The sequence below is a fragment of the Oncorhynchus mykiss genome, chromosome 23, assembly GCF_013265735.2.
Source record: "Oncorhynchus mykiss isolate Arlee chromosome 23, USDA_OmykA_1.1, whole genome shotgun sequence".
Taxonomy (NCBI): domain Eukaryota; kingdom Metazoa; phylum Chordata; class Actinopteri; order Salmoniformes; family Salmonidae; genus Oncorhynchus; species Oncorhynchus mykiss.
Window position 1 is genome coordinate 39,420,939 of NC_048587.1, and position 19,268 is coordinate 39,440,206.

The following is a 19,268-nucleotide window of genomic DNA, read 5'->3' on the forward strand; positions in this document are numbered from 1 at the left end:
GCTTATAGAGTAAAAACCCTCCCAAGTAAAAACCCTTCCAATGTGTTATTTTTATGTCATGACCCTTGAACTATCTCTTTAGATTTGTTTGCCTTTATTGACAACAGCAACAAACAAGCACATTCCAAAAGAGCTGTAGATGAATGGTATTCTGTCCTCATGAAAATCTGTTTTGATGACCAATTGTATGTTCAATGCCGAGCTATTAATGGATCTTTGACACTTCTTAGTAGTACACTGATTCATCATGCCACTTTGGGGCCCATCACTGTGCAGCACAATGACCAATCTATAACTGCCTCTCTGCCACCACCATAGCTCTCTTTCCTGTGAAGTGATTTCAGAGCTTGAGCCAAGTAGGACTTTCATTCATCACAGGTGCGCGTTACAAAGCTTCAGGACTCATTCTGTGACTAAAAATAGGTCCGTCCTCCCCACTGATTCAATCGATATGTATAAACACCCTGCCATTGACCAGACCCCATCAGGAATAGGTCCCTATATTGCAAATGTTCATTCCTAATTGGTTTGTCTTTAATCTTGTACTTCAGCATCTCTGAATGTCCATGCATTCATAGTGAGTTGAAATAAGTAGGCTACTTCAGTAATAAAGTGTAGCTCTTTCAAGTACTCACTTCCAATTACCAGCACAGGTTTCTTTCAAACCACAGACATAATGGCTTGTGTGGTATGTCTAGCATGGGCTTTCGATGCAAACATTTAAGTGCTCACTGTCAATGAACAGCCCAGACCTCATCAGTCAGATTACAATATATCCTTCTTTCCATTGATTAATTACTCCTGAATCCAAGTAACTAACCCAGGGTTGGGGGGGGGGGATGATTATTTTGGGTTATATAACACTCCGGGTCACATTTGAACATCTAAAACTAGATAGAAATTATGTAGAAATAACTGCCCTTTATCTGGCCTGCAAAATTATTTTGGCAAGAAAATCGTTCCCCAAAAAACGGTGGCCCCCTTTCGAAATCCCAATGTGGCCCTCGAGTCAAAATTATTCCCCACCCCTTCAATAGCCTGTATTGTAATACTGCTATTATGAAGAAATTATAGATAACGACTCAATTGATGAAACCATTGACTCAGAGTTCCTTTGGGACATTCAGCTAACAACTGCAGATTGTTTCATCACACCATACTTTTTTAAAACTCATTAATTGGCAATACGCCAAGCTATGTGGATTGCAATAGTTTGTGTTTGTAACGAACAATGATCATATTTAACATGCTAGTTTACTCCATGATGAACTAAGATGCATGTATCATATACAGTGCATTCGGAAGGTATTCAGACCCCTTGACTTTTTCTACATTTTGTTACGTTCCAGCCTTGTTCTAAAATGTATTAAATTGTTTTTCCCCCTCATCAATTTACACCCCATAATGACAAAGCAAAAACAGGTTTTTAGAAATGTTTGCTAAAAATGTAAACAATAAAACTGAAATATCACAATTACATAAGTATTCAGACCCTTTACTCAGTACTTTGTTGAAGCACCTTTGGCAGCGATTACCTCGAGTCTTCTTGGGTATGATGCTACAAGCTTGACACACCTGTATATGGGGAGTTTCTCCCATTCTTCTGTACAGATACTCTCAAGCTCTGTCAGGTTGGATGGGGAGCGTCTCTCCAGAGATGTTCAATTGGGTTCAAGGCGGGCTCTGGCTGGGCCACTCAAGGACATTCAGAGACTTGTCTCAAAGTCCCTCATCACTGTCAAACGCTCCCTGAAACACTTCTGCGAGCAGGCCTTTCTAATCGACCTGGCCGGGGTAACCTGGAATGACATTGACCTCATCCCGTCAGTAGATGATGCCTGGCTGTTCTTTAAAAGTGCCTTCCTCACCATCTTAAATAAGCATGCCCCTCTCAAAAAATGTAGAACTAGGAATAGATATAGTCCTTGGTTCACGCAATACCTGTCTGCCCTTGACCAGCACAAAAACATCCTGTGGCGTTCTGCATTAGCATCGAATAGCCCCCGTGATATGCAACTTTTCAGGGAAGTTAGGAACAAATATACACAGGCAGTTAGAAAAGCTAAGGCAAGCTTTTTCAAACAGAAATGTGCATGCTGTAGTACTAACTCAAAAAAGTTATAGGACACTGTAAAGTCCATGGAGAATAAGAGCACCTCCTCCCAGCTGCCCACTGCTCTGAGGCTAGGAAACACTGTAACCACTGATAAATCCACTATAATTGAGAATTTCAAAAAGCATTTCTCTACGGCTGGCCATGCTTTCCACATGGCTACCCCTACCCCGGTCAACTGCCCGGCACCCTCCACAGCAACCCGGCAAAGCCCCCACCATTTCTCCTTTACCCAAATCCAGACAGCCGATGTTCTGAAAGAGCTGCAAAATCTGGACCCCTACAAATCAGCCGGGCTAGACAATCTGGACCCTCTCTTTCTAAAATTATCTGCCAAAATTGTTGCAACCCCTATTACTAGCCTGTTCAACCTCTCTTTCATATCGTCTGAGATTCCCAAAGATTGGAAAGCTGCCACGGTCATCCCCCTCTTCAAAAGGGGTGACACTCTAGACCCAAACTGCTACAGACCTATATCTATCCTACCCTGTCTTTCTAAGGTCTTCGAAAGCCAAGTTAACAAACAGATTACTGACCATTTCGAATCCCACCATACCTTCTCTGCTATGCAATCTGGTTTCAGAGCTGGTCATGGGTGCACCTCAGCCACGCTCAAGGTTCTAAACAACATCATAAGAGACATTACTGTGCAGCCATATTCAACGACCTGGCCAAGGCTTTCGACTCTGTCAATCACAACATTCTTATTGGCAGACTCGACAGCCTTGGTTTCTCAAATGATTGCCTCACCTGGTTTACCAACTACTTCTCTGATAGAGTTCAGTGTGTCAAATCGGAGGGCCTGTTGTCTGGACCTCTGACAGTCTCTATGGGTGTGCCACAGGGTTCAATTCTCGGGCTGACTCTCTTTTCTGTATACATCAATGATGTTGCTCTTGCTGCTGGTGATTCTCTGATCCACCTCTACGCAGACGACACCATTCTGTATACTTCTGGCCCCGCCTTGGACACTGTGTTAACTAACCTCCAGACGAGCTTCAATGCCATACAACTCTCCTTCCGTGGCCTCCAACTGCTCTTAAATGCAAGTAAAACTAAATGCATGCTTTTCAATCGATCGCTGCCCGCACTTGCTCGCCCGTTCAGCATCACTACTCTGGACGGCTCTGACTTAGAATACGTGGACAACTACAAATACCTGGATGTCTGGTTAGACTGTAAACTCTCCTTCCAGACTCACATGAAGATGCTTAAATCCAAAATTAAATCTAGAATCGGCTTCCTATATCGCAACAAAGCATCCTTCACTCATGCTGCCAAACATACCCTCGTAAAACTGACCATCCTAACGATCCTCGACTTCGGTGATGTCATCTATAAAATAGCCTCCAACACTCTACTCAACAAACTGGATGCAGTCTATCACAGTGCCATCCGTTTTTCACCAAAGCCCCATACACTACCCACCATTGCGACCTGTACGCTCTCGTTGGTTGGCCCTCGCTTCATACTCGTCGCCAAACCCACTGGCTACAGGTTATCTACAAGTCTCTGCTAGGAGAACCCGCCTTATCTCAGCTCACTGGTCACCATAGCAGCACCCACTCGTAGCACTCGCTCCAGCAGGTATATCTCACTGGTCACCCCCAAAACCAATTCCTCCTTTGGTCGTCTTTCCTTCCAGTTCTCTGCTGCCCATGACTGGAACGAATTGAAAAACTCTCTGAAGCTGGAGACTCACATCTCCCACACTAGCTTTAAGCACCAGCTGTCAGAGCGGTTTACAGATCACTGCACCTGTACTTAGCCTATCTGTAAACAGCTCATCTGTCTACCTACCCCATCCCCATACTGGTATTAATGTATTTATTTTGCTCCTTTGCACCCCAGTATCTCTACCTGCACATTCATCTTCTGCCGATCTACCATTCCAGTGTTTAATTGCTATATTGTAATTACTTCGCCACCATGGCCTATTTATTTCCTTAACTTACCTCATTTGCACTCACTGTATATAGACTTTTTGTTTTATTTTGTTCTACTGTATTATTGACTGTATGTTTTGTTTATTTCATGTGTAACTCTGTGTTGTTGTTTGTGTCGAATTGCTACGCTTTATCTTGGCCAGGTCGCAGTTGCAACTCAACTAGCCTACCTGGTTAAATAAAGGTCAAATTAAAAAGCCACTCCAGCATTGTCTTGGCTGTGAGTTTAGGGTCGTTGTCCTGTTGGAAGGTGAACCTTCGCCTCCAGTCTGAGGTCCTGAGCGCTCTGGAGCAGGTTTTCATCAAGGATCTCTCTGTACTTTGTTCCATTAATCTTTCCCTCAATCCCAACTAGTCTACCAGTACATGCCGCTGAAAAACATCCCCAAAGCATGATGCTGCCACCACCATGCTTCAACGGAGGGATGGTGCCAGATTTCCTCCAGACGTGACGCTTGGCATTCAGGCCAAAGAGTTCAATCTTGGTTTCATCAGTCCAGAGAATCTTGTTTCTCATGGTCTGAGAGTCCTTTACGTGCCCTTTGGCAAACTCCAAGAGGGCTGTCGTGCCTTTTATTGAGGAGTGGCTTCCATCTGGCCACTACCATAAAGGCCTGATTGGTAGAGTGCTGCAGAGATGGTTGTCCTTCTGGAAGTTTCTCCCATCTCCACAGAGGAACTCTGGAGCTCTGTCAGAGTGACCATCATGATTTTTCCCTGACCATGGCCCTTTTCCCCTGATTGCTCAATTTGGCTGGGAGGCAAGCTCTAAGAAAAGTCTTGGTGGTTCCAAACTTTTTGGTACCCTTTCCCAGATCTCTGCCTCAAAACAATCCTGTCTCGGAGATCTACGGACAATTCCTTCAAGCTCATGGCTTGGTTTTTGCTCTGACATGCACGGTCAACTGTGGGACCTCATATAGACAGGTTTGTGCCTTTCCAAATCATGCCCAATCAATTGAATTTACCACAGGTTGACTCCTATCAAGTTGTAAAAACATCTCAAGGATGATCAATGGAAACAGGATGCACCTGAGCTCAATTTCGAGTATCACAGTAAAGGGTCTGAATACTTATGTAAATATTTAATATGTTTTAATTTTTAATACATTTTAAAATACGCCTGGAGCGTAACAAAATGTGGGAAAAGGGAAGGGGTCTGAATACTTTCCGAATGCACTGTATATGAATGTTATCAGATGTTAGCAAGTTATTGATTTCATAAACCTTATTTCTAAGGTTACATATATTTAAAATTCTTAGCCCTATCCTGGGTAGCTTATCATAGATAATATGGAGAGAACATTTACTTATGAGTGTCAGTTGGTGTGTGTGATGTTGGGCTGAAACAACTGAACCTGAAGCTTGGCTCTCTCACTCCTCCCAGGCTTTTGGGACAATGTGCTTTGCATGTTGTAGCAGATGTAAGCAATGTCCCAACGCTCTCTGGCAGCTTTTATAGCTTGGATAAGTTATTTCCGGCTCTGGCGCACAGCTTCAAAGAAGTCCTCGTATAGGAAGATGTTGGTTTCTCTCAAGTTCTTGGCTCTCTCCAGAACAGCCGCCTTGTCCTTGAACCTCAGGAACTTGACAACTATCGGCCTGGGTCTATCATCAGGGCTGGTTACAGGTTTTCCAGACCTGTGGGCGTGCTCCACTTTTTCCTCAGACTCCGTCCAGGCCTCATGTGGAGACTGGTATGCCATCCACAACAATAGTATTCCTCCTGGATTGTCCCTCTAGTCTAGATAGTAGGGCTGGGAATTGCCAGGGACCTTACTATATGATATTATCACTATACTTAGGTGCCGAAACGATATGTATTGCGATTCGATACTGTGATTTTATTGTTCCAAACATATTGCTCACCATATGTCTACTGTAGAGGGACAAGACAGAGCCATGAGAAAATCAGTCATGGAAGTAAAAGTTCTCAAAACAAATGTGAGTTGTGGTGTAGGTACAGCCAACTAGGGCAAAAATAATATTCCTATATTGTCAAAGCGAAATGATATATCGTCAAAAAGAATATCCTAATATCACTACTGTTTTCCCAGTCATCTGAAATAATGATCCACAGACTGCTGTCATCTCGCGTGGGCTTACAGTTTGTTGTCATCTTGCTGCAAGTCTCTTTCAGGACATACACCTCTCCCTGGACATACAGGACATACACTTTTCTGGTCAGATTGCCCATTATTTTGTTAGTTGAGTCCACCAGTATTTGGACAAAGCTCTTGAAGCTATTTTCCTGTTGTAACAATTGCTTGTTGACATGTTTTTGTTGATTTTAAAAGATCACTCAACTGTGATAGTGAAACACTGTCCTCGCCATTTCTCCAAACTTCTTTAACTTTGGGCGGCATGACGATAGCAACTTAGGCTAATGCTGGTTATCCACGGAATTCCAGCCAGCACAGCTCACAGGGCTGATATGAACAGCAACAAACAGCAGAGATTTAAACCGCCACTAGGGCTGGGTCAATACCAGTATCGCGATACTCATTAGTATCGTGGCAAGGAAGCAAAACTTGAAGCAGATTTAACTTTAGGAAAATAGCCCTAATGTTGGAACCAAACATAATTATGTTGTCATCCAGAGTCACATTTATTTATTTTTCCAGCTATAGCACACTATATTTTTGCATACATCAGGTTTTTAAAGGACCAAATAATTTGTTCTGCTTTGTGTTTTCATTTTTGCCATGGAAAAAAATATTGCAATAATGGTATCGTCACAGCCCTACTGAGCACACACCCCTGGGGGCCCCTGTGTTGAGGGTCAGAGTGGCGGAGGTGTTGTTGCCTACTCTTACCACCTGGGGTCGGCCCGTCAGAAGTCCAAGATCCAGTTGCAGAGGGAGGTGTTCAGTCTCAGGGTCCCGATCTTGGAGGGCACTATGGTGTTTGAAATCTGAGTTGTAGTCGATGAACAGCATCCTCACATAGGTATTCCTTTTTTCTAGGTGAGAGAAGGCAGAATTGAGTGCACTTGAGATTGCATTGTCTGTGGATTTGTTGGGGCAGTAGGCAAATTGGAGTGGGTCCAGGGTGTCTGGGATAACGGAGTTGATGTGTGCCATGACCAGCCTTTCAAAACACTTCATCACAGATGTGAGTGTTATAGGGCGGTGGTCATTGTGGCACGATGCCTTAGTGTTTTGGGGAACAGGAAGGATTGCTTGAAACATGTGGGGATTACAAACTGGGAGAGGTTGAAAATGTCTGGAAAGACACCTGCCAGCTGGTCTGTACATGCCCGGAGGACACGCCCTGGAATACCGTCTGGCCTTACAGACAGAGAGATATAACCAAGTAGGGGGGCTCATGCAGGGCTCTGTGTTGTTTCCAAACCTCTCCTTGAGTACCCCCAGCCATTCTTCTTATTTGTTCAATTCCAACTAGCATACCTGCTCCAACTAATCATCAAGCCCCTGATTAGTTGAATCGGGTGTGCTAGTATGCCTACTGGAATAGATCATATAAAATTAACTCTGGGGTATTTGAGGGGAGGTTTGCTCAAATAAATGATTAAATGGATGGAGACCTTGATTATTATTGAATAATAAAAACAACCTGCAGTCCGGATAATAGACCACCAACTTTGGAAATGCGTTCATCCATTCACCCATGTTTCCTAAAACTACTGCCTCCTATGTGTCATCGTGACTACTACCAATCCTTTTGTAAATAATAACTGGAATGAAATTGGGCAAACAATTTGTCTCTAGATTTAAATTTGTTCTTCTGGGCCGACAGACAAGTGGGAATTGAAATATGAATGAATTACTGCTGGTTTTGGAAATCACTCATCTGGAACAGCTAGCAGATTCCCTAATGCTGGTAGCAACTTGTTACTTTCACCGCAATTAAATGCTCTCCTTGGCACCGCAGTGTTTATTCCCCACACATATTCCATTTGGGAGCTAAAGTAATCTTTCTGTGGTTAAAATGATCTATTTAGTAAAGAAAGAGAAATACAACAATACATGCTCTACCTGAGGAAACTCAGCAAAGTTTTTATTAAGATGAATGCAACTCGCTCTGGATAAGAGTGTCTGCTAAATTACTAAAATGTAAATGTGTAACATCCTTGATGCAAATATTTTGGGTGAGGTTCCAAACAGCTGGCTTTATGATCAAGTTAGTGAGTTTCAGTAGTGTTCCATCTGTGGGTAGTGCTCTTGTTTTGCTCAGGCTACCTGACATTGGAATTATGGAAAGCTGTTTAAAACACATCAATGTAGGCTACTCTACAATTTTAAAAACACAGCTTTTATTTTCACAATCATATATCACACATGTACAATGGGGCAAACAAGTATTTAATCAGCCACCAATTGTGCAAGTTCTCCCACTTAAAAAAATGAGAGAGGTCTGTAATTTCCATCATAGGTACACTTCAACTATGACAGACAAAATGAGAAAAAAAATCCAGAAAATCACATTGTAGGATTTTTAATGAATTTATTTACAAATTATGATGGAAAATAAGTATTTGGTCACCTACAAACAAGCAAGATTTCTGGCTCTCACAGACCTGTAACTTCTTCTTTAAGAGGCTCCTCTGCTTTGGGGCTGTTTTTCTGCAAAGGGACCAGGACGACTGATCCGTGTAAGGGAAAGAATGAATGGGGCCATGTATCGTGAGATTTTGAGTGAAAACCTCCTTCCATCAGCAAGGGCATTGAAGATGAAACGTGGCTGGGTCTTTCAGCATGACAATGATCCCAAACACACCGTCCGGGCAACGAAGGAGTGGCTTCGTAAGAAGCATTTCAAGGTCCTGGAGTGGCCTAGCCAGTCTCCAGATCTCAACCCCATAGAAAATCTTTGGAGGGAGTGGAAAGTCTGTGTTGCCCAGCAACAGCCCCAAAACATCACTGCTCTAGAGGAGATCTGCATGGAGGATTGGGCCAAAATACCAGCAACAGTGTGTGAAAACTTTGTGAAGACTTACAGAAAACGTTTGACCTCTGTCATTGCCAACAAAGGGTATATAACAAAGTATTGAGATAAACGTTTGTTATTGACCAAATACTTATTTTCCACCATAATTTGCAAATAAATTCATTAAAAATCCTACAATGTGATTTTCTGGATTTTTCTTTCTCATTTTGTCTGTCATTGTTGAAGTGTACCTATGATGAACATTACAGGCCTCTCTCATCTTTTTAAGTGGGAGAACTTGCACAATTGGTGGCTGACTAAATACTTTTTTGCCCCACTGTACTGTTTGCATCTTGTCAATGACTTTATCTTTCACCTTTCTCCATCTGCAGGTGATGTTTACTGAAGAGGATGTGAAGTTCTATCTGGCTGAGCTGGCCTTGGCCTTAGATCACCTTCACAGTCTGGGCATCATCTACAGAGACCTCAAACCAGAGAAGTAAAGCCTCACTGACTGTACTGTGCCATAGACTACTTCCTTATTCAAAGAGCATCTTGCATATCCATTCTCCGCAGCTTTAACATTTTTACCCATATGAGTACTCCTACACATTGTTTCTTTATCTCCGAGACTTATGAATATTCTGATCGGGAATGACCAAGTACATAACTGTCGGATTTGATATCATATAATTCCGATCCATGAGTTTCAACAAGGTTGCGTTACTGCTCTGTGGTGCTGCCTGTGACAGGTCTATCAAAACAACAACAGGTCTCTGGTGCAATCAATGCTGCATCTGTTCTGCATCTTTTTCCTCCTGGACTTGTAAATTGGCTCTCGGGTACTTGATGAGAGGAAATAAACGAGGAACTCTCAGCATGGGAATAATTGACGTTTGAAGGTCTCGCGTAATTCCTGGTTTCAGTGGTCTGCTTTTTCTGTCTTTGAAGGACGAGCTATTCCCAGCTTTACTGTTGATTTAATGACACCAACCCAAGGGCAAAAGTGTGCTGTGCACAGATCCATTAGTTCTAACAAACAAACACCCAATAAATGGTATGGGTGTGCAGTGTCGAGAGGTTTGTAAGATGTGAAGATTTTATATAAAGTATTTCTATTATACAGATAGTTTATTAGGTACACACATCTAGTACAGGGTCAGACCCCCCTTTGCCTCCAGTACAGCCAGAATTCTTCAGGGCATGGAAACGTTTCTCAGTTGGTATTAAGAGACCTAACATGTTTCAGGAGAACATTCCCCACACCATTACACCACCGCCACCATTACACCACCGCAACATCCTGACTGGATGTTTTTTGTTGCACCATTCTCTGTAACCCCTAAACACTGTTGTGCTTGAAAAGCACAGGAGGCCGGACGTTTCTGAGATACTGAAGCCGGCTCGCCTGTCACTGGCGATCATACTACGCTCAGTGGCTGAGGTCACTCGTTTTGCCCATTCTAAGGTTCAATAGAACAGTAACAATGCCTTACTGCCTGCTTTATATATCAAGCCACATCCACGTGACTCACTGTCTGTAGGGGCAAACTATTTTTGTGTGTGTGTGTGTGTGTGTGCAGTACCAGTCAAAAGTTTGGACACCGACTCATTCCAGGGTTTTTCTTAATTTTTACTATTTTCTAATAGAACAATAGTGAAGACATCACAACTATGAAATAACAGGTACTGTATATATATTGATGTCGCATTCCTTCCCTCTACAGTATTCTTCTTGATGAGGAGGGCCACATCAAGATAACAGGTGACTAAAGACTGTTTTAAAAACATACAGCAGTGGTAGTAGTAGTTCAAACCGATATATCAGTAGTCTCTTTTTTATGTTGAATCCATTAAGCCCATAGCTGGTGGCTGTTTTCCTCTGTCTTTGACATCAATCCCTTTTATCAATTGTATTTTAGATTTCGGGCTGAGTAAAGAGGCAATAGACCATGACAAGCGAGCGTACTCCTTCTGCGGGACGATAGAGTACATGGCCCCTGAGGTGGTCAACAGAAGAGGACATACACATAGTGCTGACTGGTGGTCATTTGGCGTCTTAATGGTGTGGACTTCCCTCCCTTTCTTTTTGATAATGCATTTCAGACATACTATAGCTATTGGTTGGCTGCAATGTTATTGCAACACAATCTCTAGGTCAGAGTTTCATATAATTAAATTGTTTGCATACAGTATATGGACATGCAGCACTATGCATACAGCCTGTACGACCAGGTCACTAATGGTCCAACCTATAGTCAAAATGTGGATCTTAATGCAGAGACATCATAATGACGATGCATACTGGCATGGTAGTAGTCCACTACTTCTACGCCAAACACTAGTCTCACCTCTTCAATCCTCTTATATTAAAAGATGAATGCTGATTGAATATACCTGTTATAATAAGGTTGCTGCTGACTAATCCACACATTACTCCAGCACCTCTAAAGAACAAAGGACTCCCTAATGGTTTCTTAGCTCAGTACTTTAGCCTCACGTTAAAACCAGATCAATACAAACCTTGCCAAATGTATCCCTTTAGGGACAGAATTTATAACGCAAGCTTTGCTCTCTCTAAAAGAAACCCGCCAGGCACTCTCACTGATATCACCTTGAAGACACATTTCAGTTGAATGCATTCAGTTGTACAACTGACTAGGTATCCCCCTTTTCCTTTCTTTTTGCTCTGCATCTGCAGTGTTAGAACAAGTGCCTGTGTAGTAACTGGAAAATATTATTTTCCTATATTATGCCATAGTATAGTGAGTTTGTCATCCAAGAAACTGTCAAAATTGTGGTTTTGTAAAGAGGTTTAGAGGATTGGTACTGACATTGTTTGTCTTTATTTTCAGTTTGAAATGCTGACAGGATCTCTACCATTTCAAGGCAAAGATCGCAAGGAAACAATGGCCCTCATACTAAAGTAAGATACGACAATTTGTATGGCAAATATATATGAAATGCATTACTTTGTGGAATAATTTTCTTTTTTTGTTGTTTTGTAGGGCAAAACTTGGCATGCCGCAATTCTTAAGCCCAGAGGTGCAAAGTTTAATACGGGCCCTCTTCAAACGAAATCCTACCAATAGATTAGGTATGTAGACAAGATAATTAATAGTGTGTGTCATTTCACATGCTCCTCTAATTGGAAGACAAATTTATAGCATTAGATAATCCATTTCTCATTTATTAAATGTGACACAGACAGCATTGAAATCGGAATTTTACATCTTCACATTGAGGGTTTTAGGGACAGTGCAGGCTTGAAAGCACAGTTAATGCATGTGCTCTCTTACCCCTCGGTGGAAGCTGGTTGACCAGTGATGGGATTGAATATAACCACATGAATCACTTCTTCCATGATTTATAAGATGGAGAGTAATGATGTCAAGCTAAATTTCAACTGTACCAGGCATCACTAGTGTGGTACCTGTGGTGCAGTCAGATTAAAGCCGGAAGTCATTCTGTATGTATGATTGCGTTTAAATATTAGTAACAATTTACCTAAAGTATTTTTTTTCCCACCTTTATTTAACCAGGTAGGCCAGTTGAGAACAAGTTCTCATTTACAACTGTGACCTGGCCAAGATAAAGCAAAGCAGTGCGACAAAAACAACAACACAGAGTTACACATAAACAAACGTACAGTCAATAACACAAAATAAAGGAAAAAGAGAAAAATATATGTACAGTGTGTGCAAATGTAGGTAGGTAGGCAATAAATAGGCCCAAGAGGCGAAAATAATTACAATTTAGCATTAATACTGGAGTGATAGATGTACAGATGATGATGTGCAAGTAGAGATTCTGGGGGGCAAAAGAGCAAGAGGGTAAGTAATAATATGGGGATGAGGTAGACGGGTGTGCTATTTACAGATTGGCTGTGTACAGGTACAGTGATCGGTAAGCTGATCTGACAGCTGATGCTTAAAGTTAGAAAGGGAGATATAAGACTCTTCAGTGATTTCAGTGACGGGCAGCAATCAGTTGAAGAGCATGCACTTCGTTTTACTAGCATTTAAAAGCAGCTGGAGGCCACGGAAGGAGAGTTGTATGGCATTGAAGCTCGTTTTGGAGGTTTGTTAGCACAGTGTCCAAAGAAGGGTCAGATGTATACAGAATGGTGTTGTCTGCGTAGAGGTGGATCAGAGAATCACCAGCAGCTAGTGCGACATTATATATATAATAAAAGAGTCGGCCCGAGAATTGAACCCAGTGGCACCCCCATAGAGACTGCCAGAGATCCGGACAACAGGCCCTTCGATTTGACACACTGAACTCTATCTGAGAAGTAGTTGATGAACCAGGTGAGGCAGTCATTTGAGAAGCCAAGGCTATTGAGTCTGCCGATTTAAGAATGCGATGATTGACAGAGTCGAAAGCCTTGGCCAGTACTGTCTTTTATCGATGGCGGTTATGATAAAGTAGAGAGGTTTAATGCTTTATTATGTGTTATACAATGGGTTGGTCTACGGGTGGCATTCCAGCTGGTGTCTATTCCACAAGTTACCACTGGCTAAATCTGATGTTAAAATGCCTATTTACTCTGTTCCATCTGACTGTGCAAGCCACTGTCTCATCAGTCCAGCCAGGCAATTTATAAACTTGATCTCCACTATAAAAAGCATCTAGACATTATCTCACATTTATTTTAGATTAACCTTTAACCTTTAACCTTTGTTTTCAACAGCGGAGATGTATATAAACCTTGCTGTCTGTCTCTCTGACATTTGCAACATTGTTTAAGTATTCAAATTCCATCTGCAGCTGTCCCATAGTAATGAATGTGTCGGGAGTCCGGATGAAACAGACAGACAGGCAGGCAGCGTTTTTCAGCCAGTCGAAATCATGAATCAGATGGCATCATTTTTATAGATATATACAAACAAATGTCAATTGAGAAAAGGTCAAACGAAATGAAGTGCAGCTACTTTGCTGTCTTTCCAGCTTCAGTTTGAAGTGATTGTGTTCGCTGTGTTGTTGGCTAGCTCCTCTGAACAGCGGAGTCCTGACGAGTGAGTGAGCACATTTTCTATTCCAGGCGAAATCGCGCCTCATTAGCTCATTGTTATGGATGTATCCAAATAAATGTCACTAGAAAAGAGCTTAAACAAATTCAAATGTGGCTACTTTGTTGTTATTCTGGCTGCACTTTTTGACGTGACTGTAAGTTAGCCATAGTTGGCTAGCTAGCGAGCAAGGGATAAGAACGTTGCCAGCCAGTATGGCTATGGAACATTAAGTACGAACGACTGAGTCGCGTCCATAGATACAGAACAAAAAGACTGAACTGGGTCGCGTCTCTGGCAACCGAACCGATAGAACGAACGACCAGCTGGCTTGGGCAGCAACCCTAGATTTGTGTCGGGACTATATCTTGTGGAAGGATGAAATAGTATTAATAAATTAATCTAATTAACGTGTTTAATGAAAACATGTAAATAATTTTTGGAATATGTTGGTAACCCGTTGTAGAAAAGTGATAATGCCCTCGAAGCCGGTGTTTGGAGGATATATTGGTATGGTTTGCTGGCCCTTGACAAACAACACCAGTGGCAATATATCCTCCAAACCCCGGCTTCGAGGGCATTATCACTCATCATGTTTAGAGAGTGTAGCCTAATAATCCCCATAATACCCCATATTCTCACTGAATAATATGGTGGAGCAGAGATACTTGTGATTAGAATTTTAGAAAGTGAGCAATTACAGCCCAGTGAAGCTAAAAATAGTATTCAATCTAAATGTTCTGGTGCATTTTACTGTTAGGTGCTGGACCAGATGGAGTCGAGGAGATTAAAAGGCATAATTTCTTTGGAAATATAGATTGGAATGTGAGTATAAAGCTCTTCATAACCCTTTCTAAAAATCATAAAAGGCATTGCTTCGGATATGTCCTCCTGAGGATTTGATTGTCATACCTTCAGACGAGAAGTAAATGTATTTTACCCCAGACCTTGTACTTACAGATGTAGGACCTTACATTTGAGCCAGTTTTCTACAGCAGTACAATAATCCTGCAGCAACAGGATTATCAGTAAATTAATATGTGGATTATAATTAAGACATTTTTGTAGGTGTTGATACATTTTTTGTAAGGGGGGGAAAAGTCTGACATTTCTAAGTGGAAATTACAAACTTCAGAATCCTTTTTAAACCTCAAATACTCTTGAAGTTTTACATTTTCTGCATTGCAAGACAGTTAATCTGCAATAGGGTCCTTCTCCTGCAACGGGATCCTACATCTGTAGCTCAAATACTAAATGGAAAAATACAAGTTTTATTTTTCCTTTTCCCCTCATGGTGAAACCAAAGAAACTTTACAGAAGAGAGATCAAGCCTCCATTCAAACCAGCAGTGGGCAGGCCAGATGACACCTTCCACTTTGACCCTGAATTCACCTCCCGCACACCAACAGGTGATTGGTAATTGTAGGTGAAGTAGTTCATCTGTGCGTGCGTGCGTACGTGCTTGCATCCCTGTCGCCTCATAATTTCATGAATCATGTTATGTTTTACTTCATAGTTATGCTCAGAATAATAATTTCTCCATGCATCTGGGTTACCCTCACACACTGACATAAAATTGCCACTCAATTACTGACAAACAACCCCCTCTTATAATGTCCACATAAACTCACACTTATATATCCGCATAAAGTCACCCAACTGCAACTTTAAGTATTTGAATACTGAATCCTCTGAAATTTGTATATCCTTCAGTGGATCATAGTCCATGGGCCAAGGAAATGTGGTACAAAAGTGACAATATTTAGTCTCCTATATCAGCTGCTAGTTTGCAAAATCAGAGCTGGGCAGTTGCCTGTCGACAAGACCCTCTAGGCCACAGCTGTATAGAACAATGGGACTAACCTTTTCAAAAGTCAATTTAATGATAACTGACATTCAATCAACTGTGATGTATTTCCAGTTGCCAATGTGTCCTAGTTCCCATGTTTGTTTCGTGCCTGCCCGTTAGACAGTAGTGGTTGTAACATTTTCTGTACCTTTCTCCCATCAGACTCGCCGGGTATCCCTCCTAGTGCCAACACACACCAGCTCTTCCGAGGGTTCAGCTTCGTGGCAACTAATCTGGACCAGGAGCAGTCCGTTGCTGAAATACGGCAAACCTCAACTGTCAACACTATTGTCCAAGTGAGAATGATAGACTAGAGGGAGAGGACTAATCATGTCTGTTTTTCATCTCTATCAACCATACTCAATTTAAATACTTCAAATAATCTAAAATATTTGTAGATAATATGACACTGGCTTCAGGCTATTGTCTTATATATATATATATATATATCTATCTATCGCTTTATCTATATATATATATATATATATACATACACAGTGCCTTGCGAAAGTATTCGGCCCCCTTGAACTTTGCGACCTTTTGCCACATTTCAGGCTTCAAACATAAAGATATAAAACTGTATTTTTTTGTGAAGAATCAACAACAAGTGGGACACAATCATGAAGTGGAACGACATTTATTGGATATTTTAAACTTTTTTAACAAATCAAAAACTGAAAAATTGGGCGTGCAAAATTATTCAGCCCCTTTACTTTCAGTGCAGCAAACTCTCTCCAGAAGTTCAGTGAGGATCTCTGAATGATCCAATGTTGACCTAAATGACTAATGATGATAAATACAATCCACCTGTGTGTAATCAAGTCTCCGTATAAATGCACCTGCACTGTGATAGTCTCAGAGGTCCGTTAAAAGCGCAGAGAGCATCATGAAGAACAAGGAACACACCAGGCAGGTCCGAGATACTGTTGTGAAGAAGTTTAAAGCCGGATTTGGATACAAAAAGATTTCCCAAGCTTTAAACATCCCAAGGAGCACTGTGCAAGCGATAATATTGAAATGGAAGGAGTATCAGACCACTGCAAATCTATCAAGACCTAGCCATCCCTCTAAACTTTCAGCTCATACAAGGAGAAGACTGATCAGAGATGCAGCCAAGAGGCCCATGATCACTCTGGATGAACTGCAGAGATCTACAGCTGAGGTGGGAGACTCTGTCCATAGGACAACAATCAGTCGTATATTGCACAAATCTGGCCTTTATGGAAGAGTGGCAAGAAGAAAGCCATTTCTTAAAGATATCCATAAAAAGTGTTGTTTAAAGTTTGCCACAAGCCACCTGGGAGACACACTAAACATGTGGAAGAAGGTGCTCTGGTCAGATGAAACCAAAATTGAACTTTTTGGCAACAATGCAAAACGTTATGTTTGGCGTAAAAGCAACACAGCTGAACACACCATCCCCACTGTCAAACATGGTGGTGGCAGCATCATGGTTTGGGCCTGCTTTTCTTCAGCAGGGACAGGGAAGATGGTTAAAATTGATGGGAAGATGGATGGAGCCAAATACAGGACCATTCTGGAAGAAAACCTGATGGAGTCTGCAAAAGACCTGAGACTGGGACGGAGATTTGTCTTCCAACAAGACAATGATCCAAAACATAAAGCAAAATCTACAATGGAATGGTTCAAAAATCAACATATCCAGGTGTTAGAATGGCCAAGTCAAAGTCCAGACCTGAATCCAATCGAGAATCTGTGGAAAGAACTGAAAACTGCTGTTCACAAATGCTCTCCATCCAACCTCACTGAGCTCGAGCTGTTTTGCAAGGAGGAATGGGAAAACATTTCAGTCTCTCGATGTGCAAAACTGATAGAGACATACCCCAAGCGACTCACAGCTGTAATCGCAGCAAAAGGTGGCGCTACAAAGTATTAACTTAAGGGGGCTGAATAATTTTGCACGCCCAATTTTTCCGTTTTTGATTTGTTAAAAAAGTTTGAAATATCCAATAAATGTCGTTCCACTTCATGATTGTGTCCCACTTGTTGTTGATTCTTCACAAAAAAATACAGTTTTATATCTTTATGTTTGAAGCCTGAAATGTGGCAAAAGGTCGCAAAGTTCAAGGGGGCCGAATACTTTCGCAAGGCACTGTATATATATATATATATATATATCTCTATATATCTCTCTCTCTCTATATATATATATATAGATAGATGAGAGATAGATATATCTCTAGAGAGTGAGAGATCTCTAGAGATATATGAGATTGAAATATAGATATATATATATAGAGAGAGAGAGAGAGAGATTTTTTCCCATTAATTAAACGTAACCACCGGACAAGAGTATCAACATCGAGGGGAATATCAATCGTTGTTTCTTAGCCACTGCTCCAGAGAGGCCCTCTTGTGTGTCCGTCCTACAGCACACACAAAAACAGATCAACTTACATAACCACCCGGACTGATTCTTACCAGATGGTTTATACCTGAGTGAGCATTTCATTGAAGTCACTCACCAGAGAGGCCTCCCAGTGCCCTCAGCAAAGCATATTGATTTGTGAGAACACTTAGTTCCCTCTGACATCATGGCCATGTGTGCTCTGCCGTGGCAGCGTTCTGAGAACATTTGGATCCTCTGCTGCGGCGGTGCAGAGATCAACGGTGAACGTTTTCATTGTATTGAACAAGTGAGATTACATGCTGCTGCAGTGTGGATGAATATGAATGAGCCAACATATGTGCAGACAAGGTCTCTCAGCGAACACAATAGAATAGCATGGACTATACTGCAGACGGCAAGGTGGATGTGTGAACCCAAGATGGACTATTACTGTGAACATTTTCAATTCACCTTTCTTGCTCTTATTTGTGTTTTAACATACTGTACAGCAATAAAATCTTCACATATGAAGCATTACATCACAAGAGAAAAGAGAAATGCCACCAAAGTGCACTCTCGCTGGAACACTGTTCACATAGAATGTTCTTCAAGGACAATTCTTCCTAGGGGAATAATTTGATAGCTACAGTAGATCTGTTTTGAATACCAGTGTGCTACCCCTGAATATGTCTGAGGATTATAGGAAGACTGATGGATTCTCTAGTCTGCCTGAGCAGGATTATGACATGAGCGAATAGTAAGGAAATCAGATGACAAGCTTAGAGCATAAATATGAGCAGAGGCTTAAACGTTTTCATGATGCCTGGGTATGTTTGTCATTTCAGCAACTTCATGGGACCAACATCCATTTCACTGATGGGTATGAGATGAAGGAGGATGTGGGCTTGGGGGCGTACTCCGTCTGCAAACGCTGCATCCACAAAATCACCAGTGTAGAATATGCTGTCAAAGTAAGTGAACCGTATAGGTAGATTTTTTAAGAGGAATATTTTTTATAGGTACTTCATCATTCTTGGAGAGAAATGATGTTCACGGCCAATCAGTTATAAGAAACAGCATCATACGCAGCAAGGGGACGTTACGATCA

The 19,268-nt window shown here is 41.6% G+C and overlaps 1 protein-coding gene across 2 annotated transcripts in view; it reads left to right on the top strand.

The window, feature by feature from the left end:
• The window catches only part of rps6ka2 (ribosomal protein S6 kinase, polypeptide 2), a 51,745-nt gene that overhangs the window by 24,957 nt on the left and 7,520 nt on the right, over positions 1-19,268 (top strand). For both annotated transcript variants that reach the window (XM_036960427.1, XM_036960426.1), the window contains 9 exons: positions 9,342-9,448; positions 10,677-10,714; positions 10,872-11,014; positions 11,805-11,875; positions 11,958-12,046; positions 14,722-14,786; positions 15,268-15,370; positions 15,973-16,106; positions 19,006-19,131. In XM_036960427.1, the coding sequence (XP_036816322.1) occupies positions 9,342-9,448; positions 10,677-10,714; positions 10,872-11,014; positions 11,805-11,875; positions 11,958-12,046; positions 14,722-14,786; positions 15,268-15,370; positions 15,973-16,106; positions 19,006-19,131 (876 nt within the window). The remainder of the gene's footprint in view (positions 1-9,341; positions 9,449-10,676; positions 10,715-10,871; positions 11,015-11,804; positions 11,876-11,957; positions 12,047-14,721; positions 14,787-15,267; positions 15,371-15,972; positions 16,107-19,005; positions 19,132-19,268) is intronic.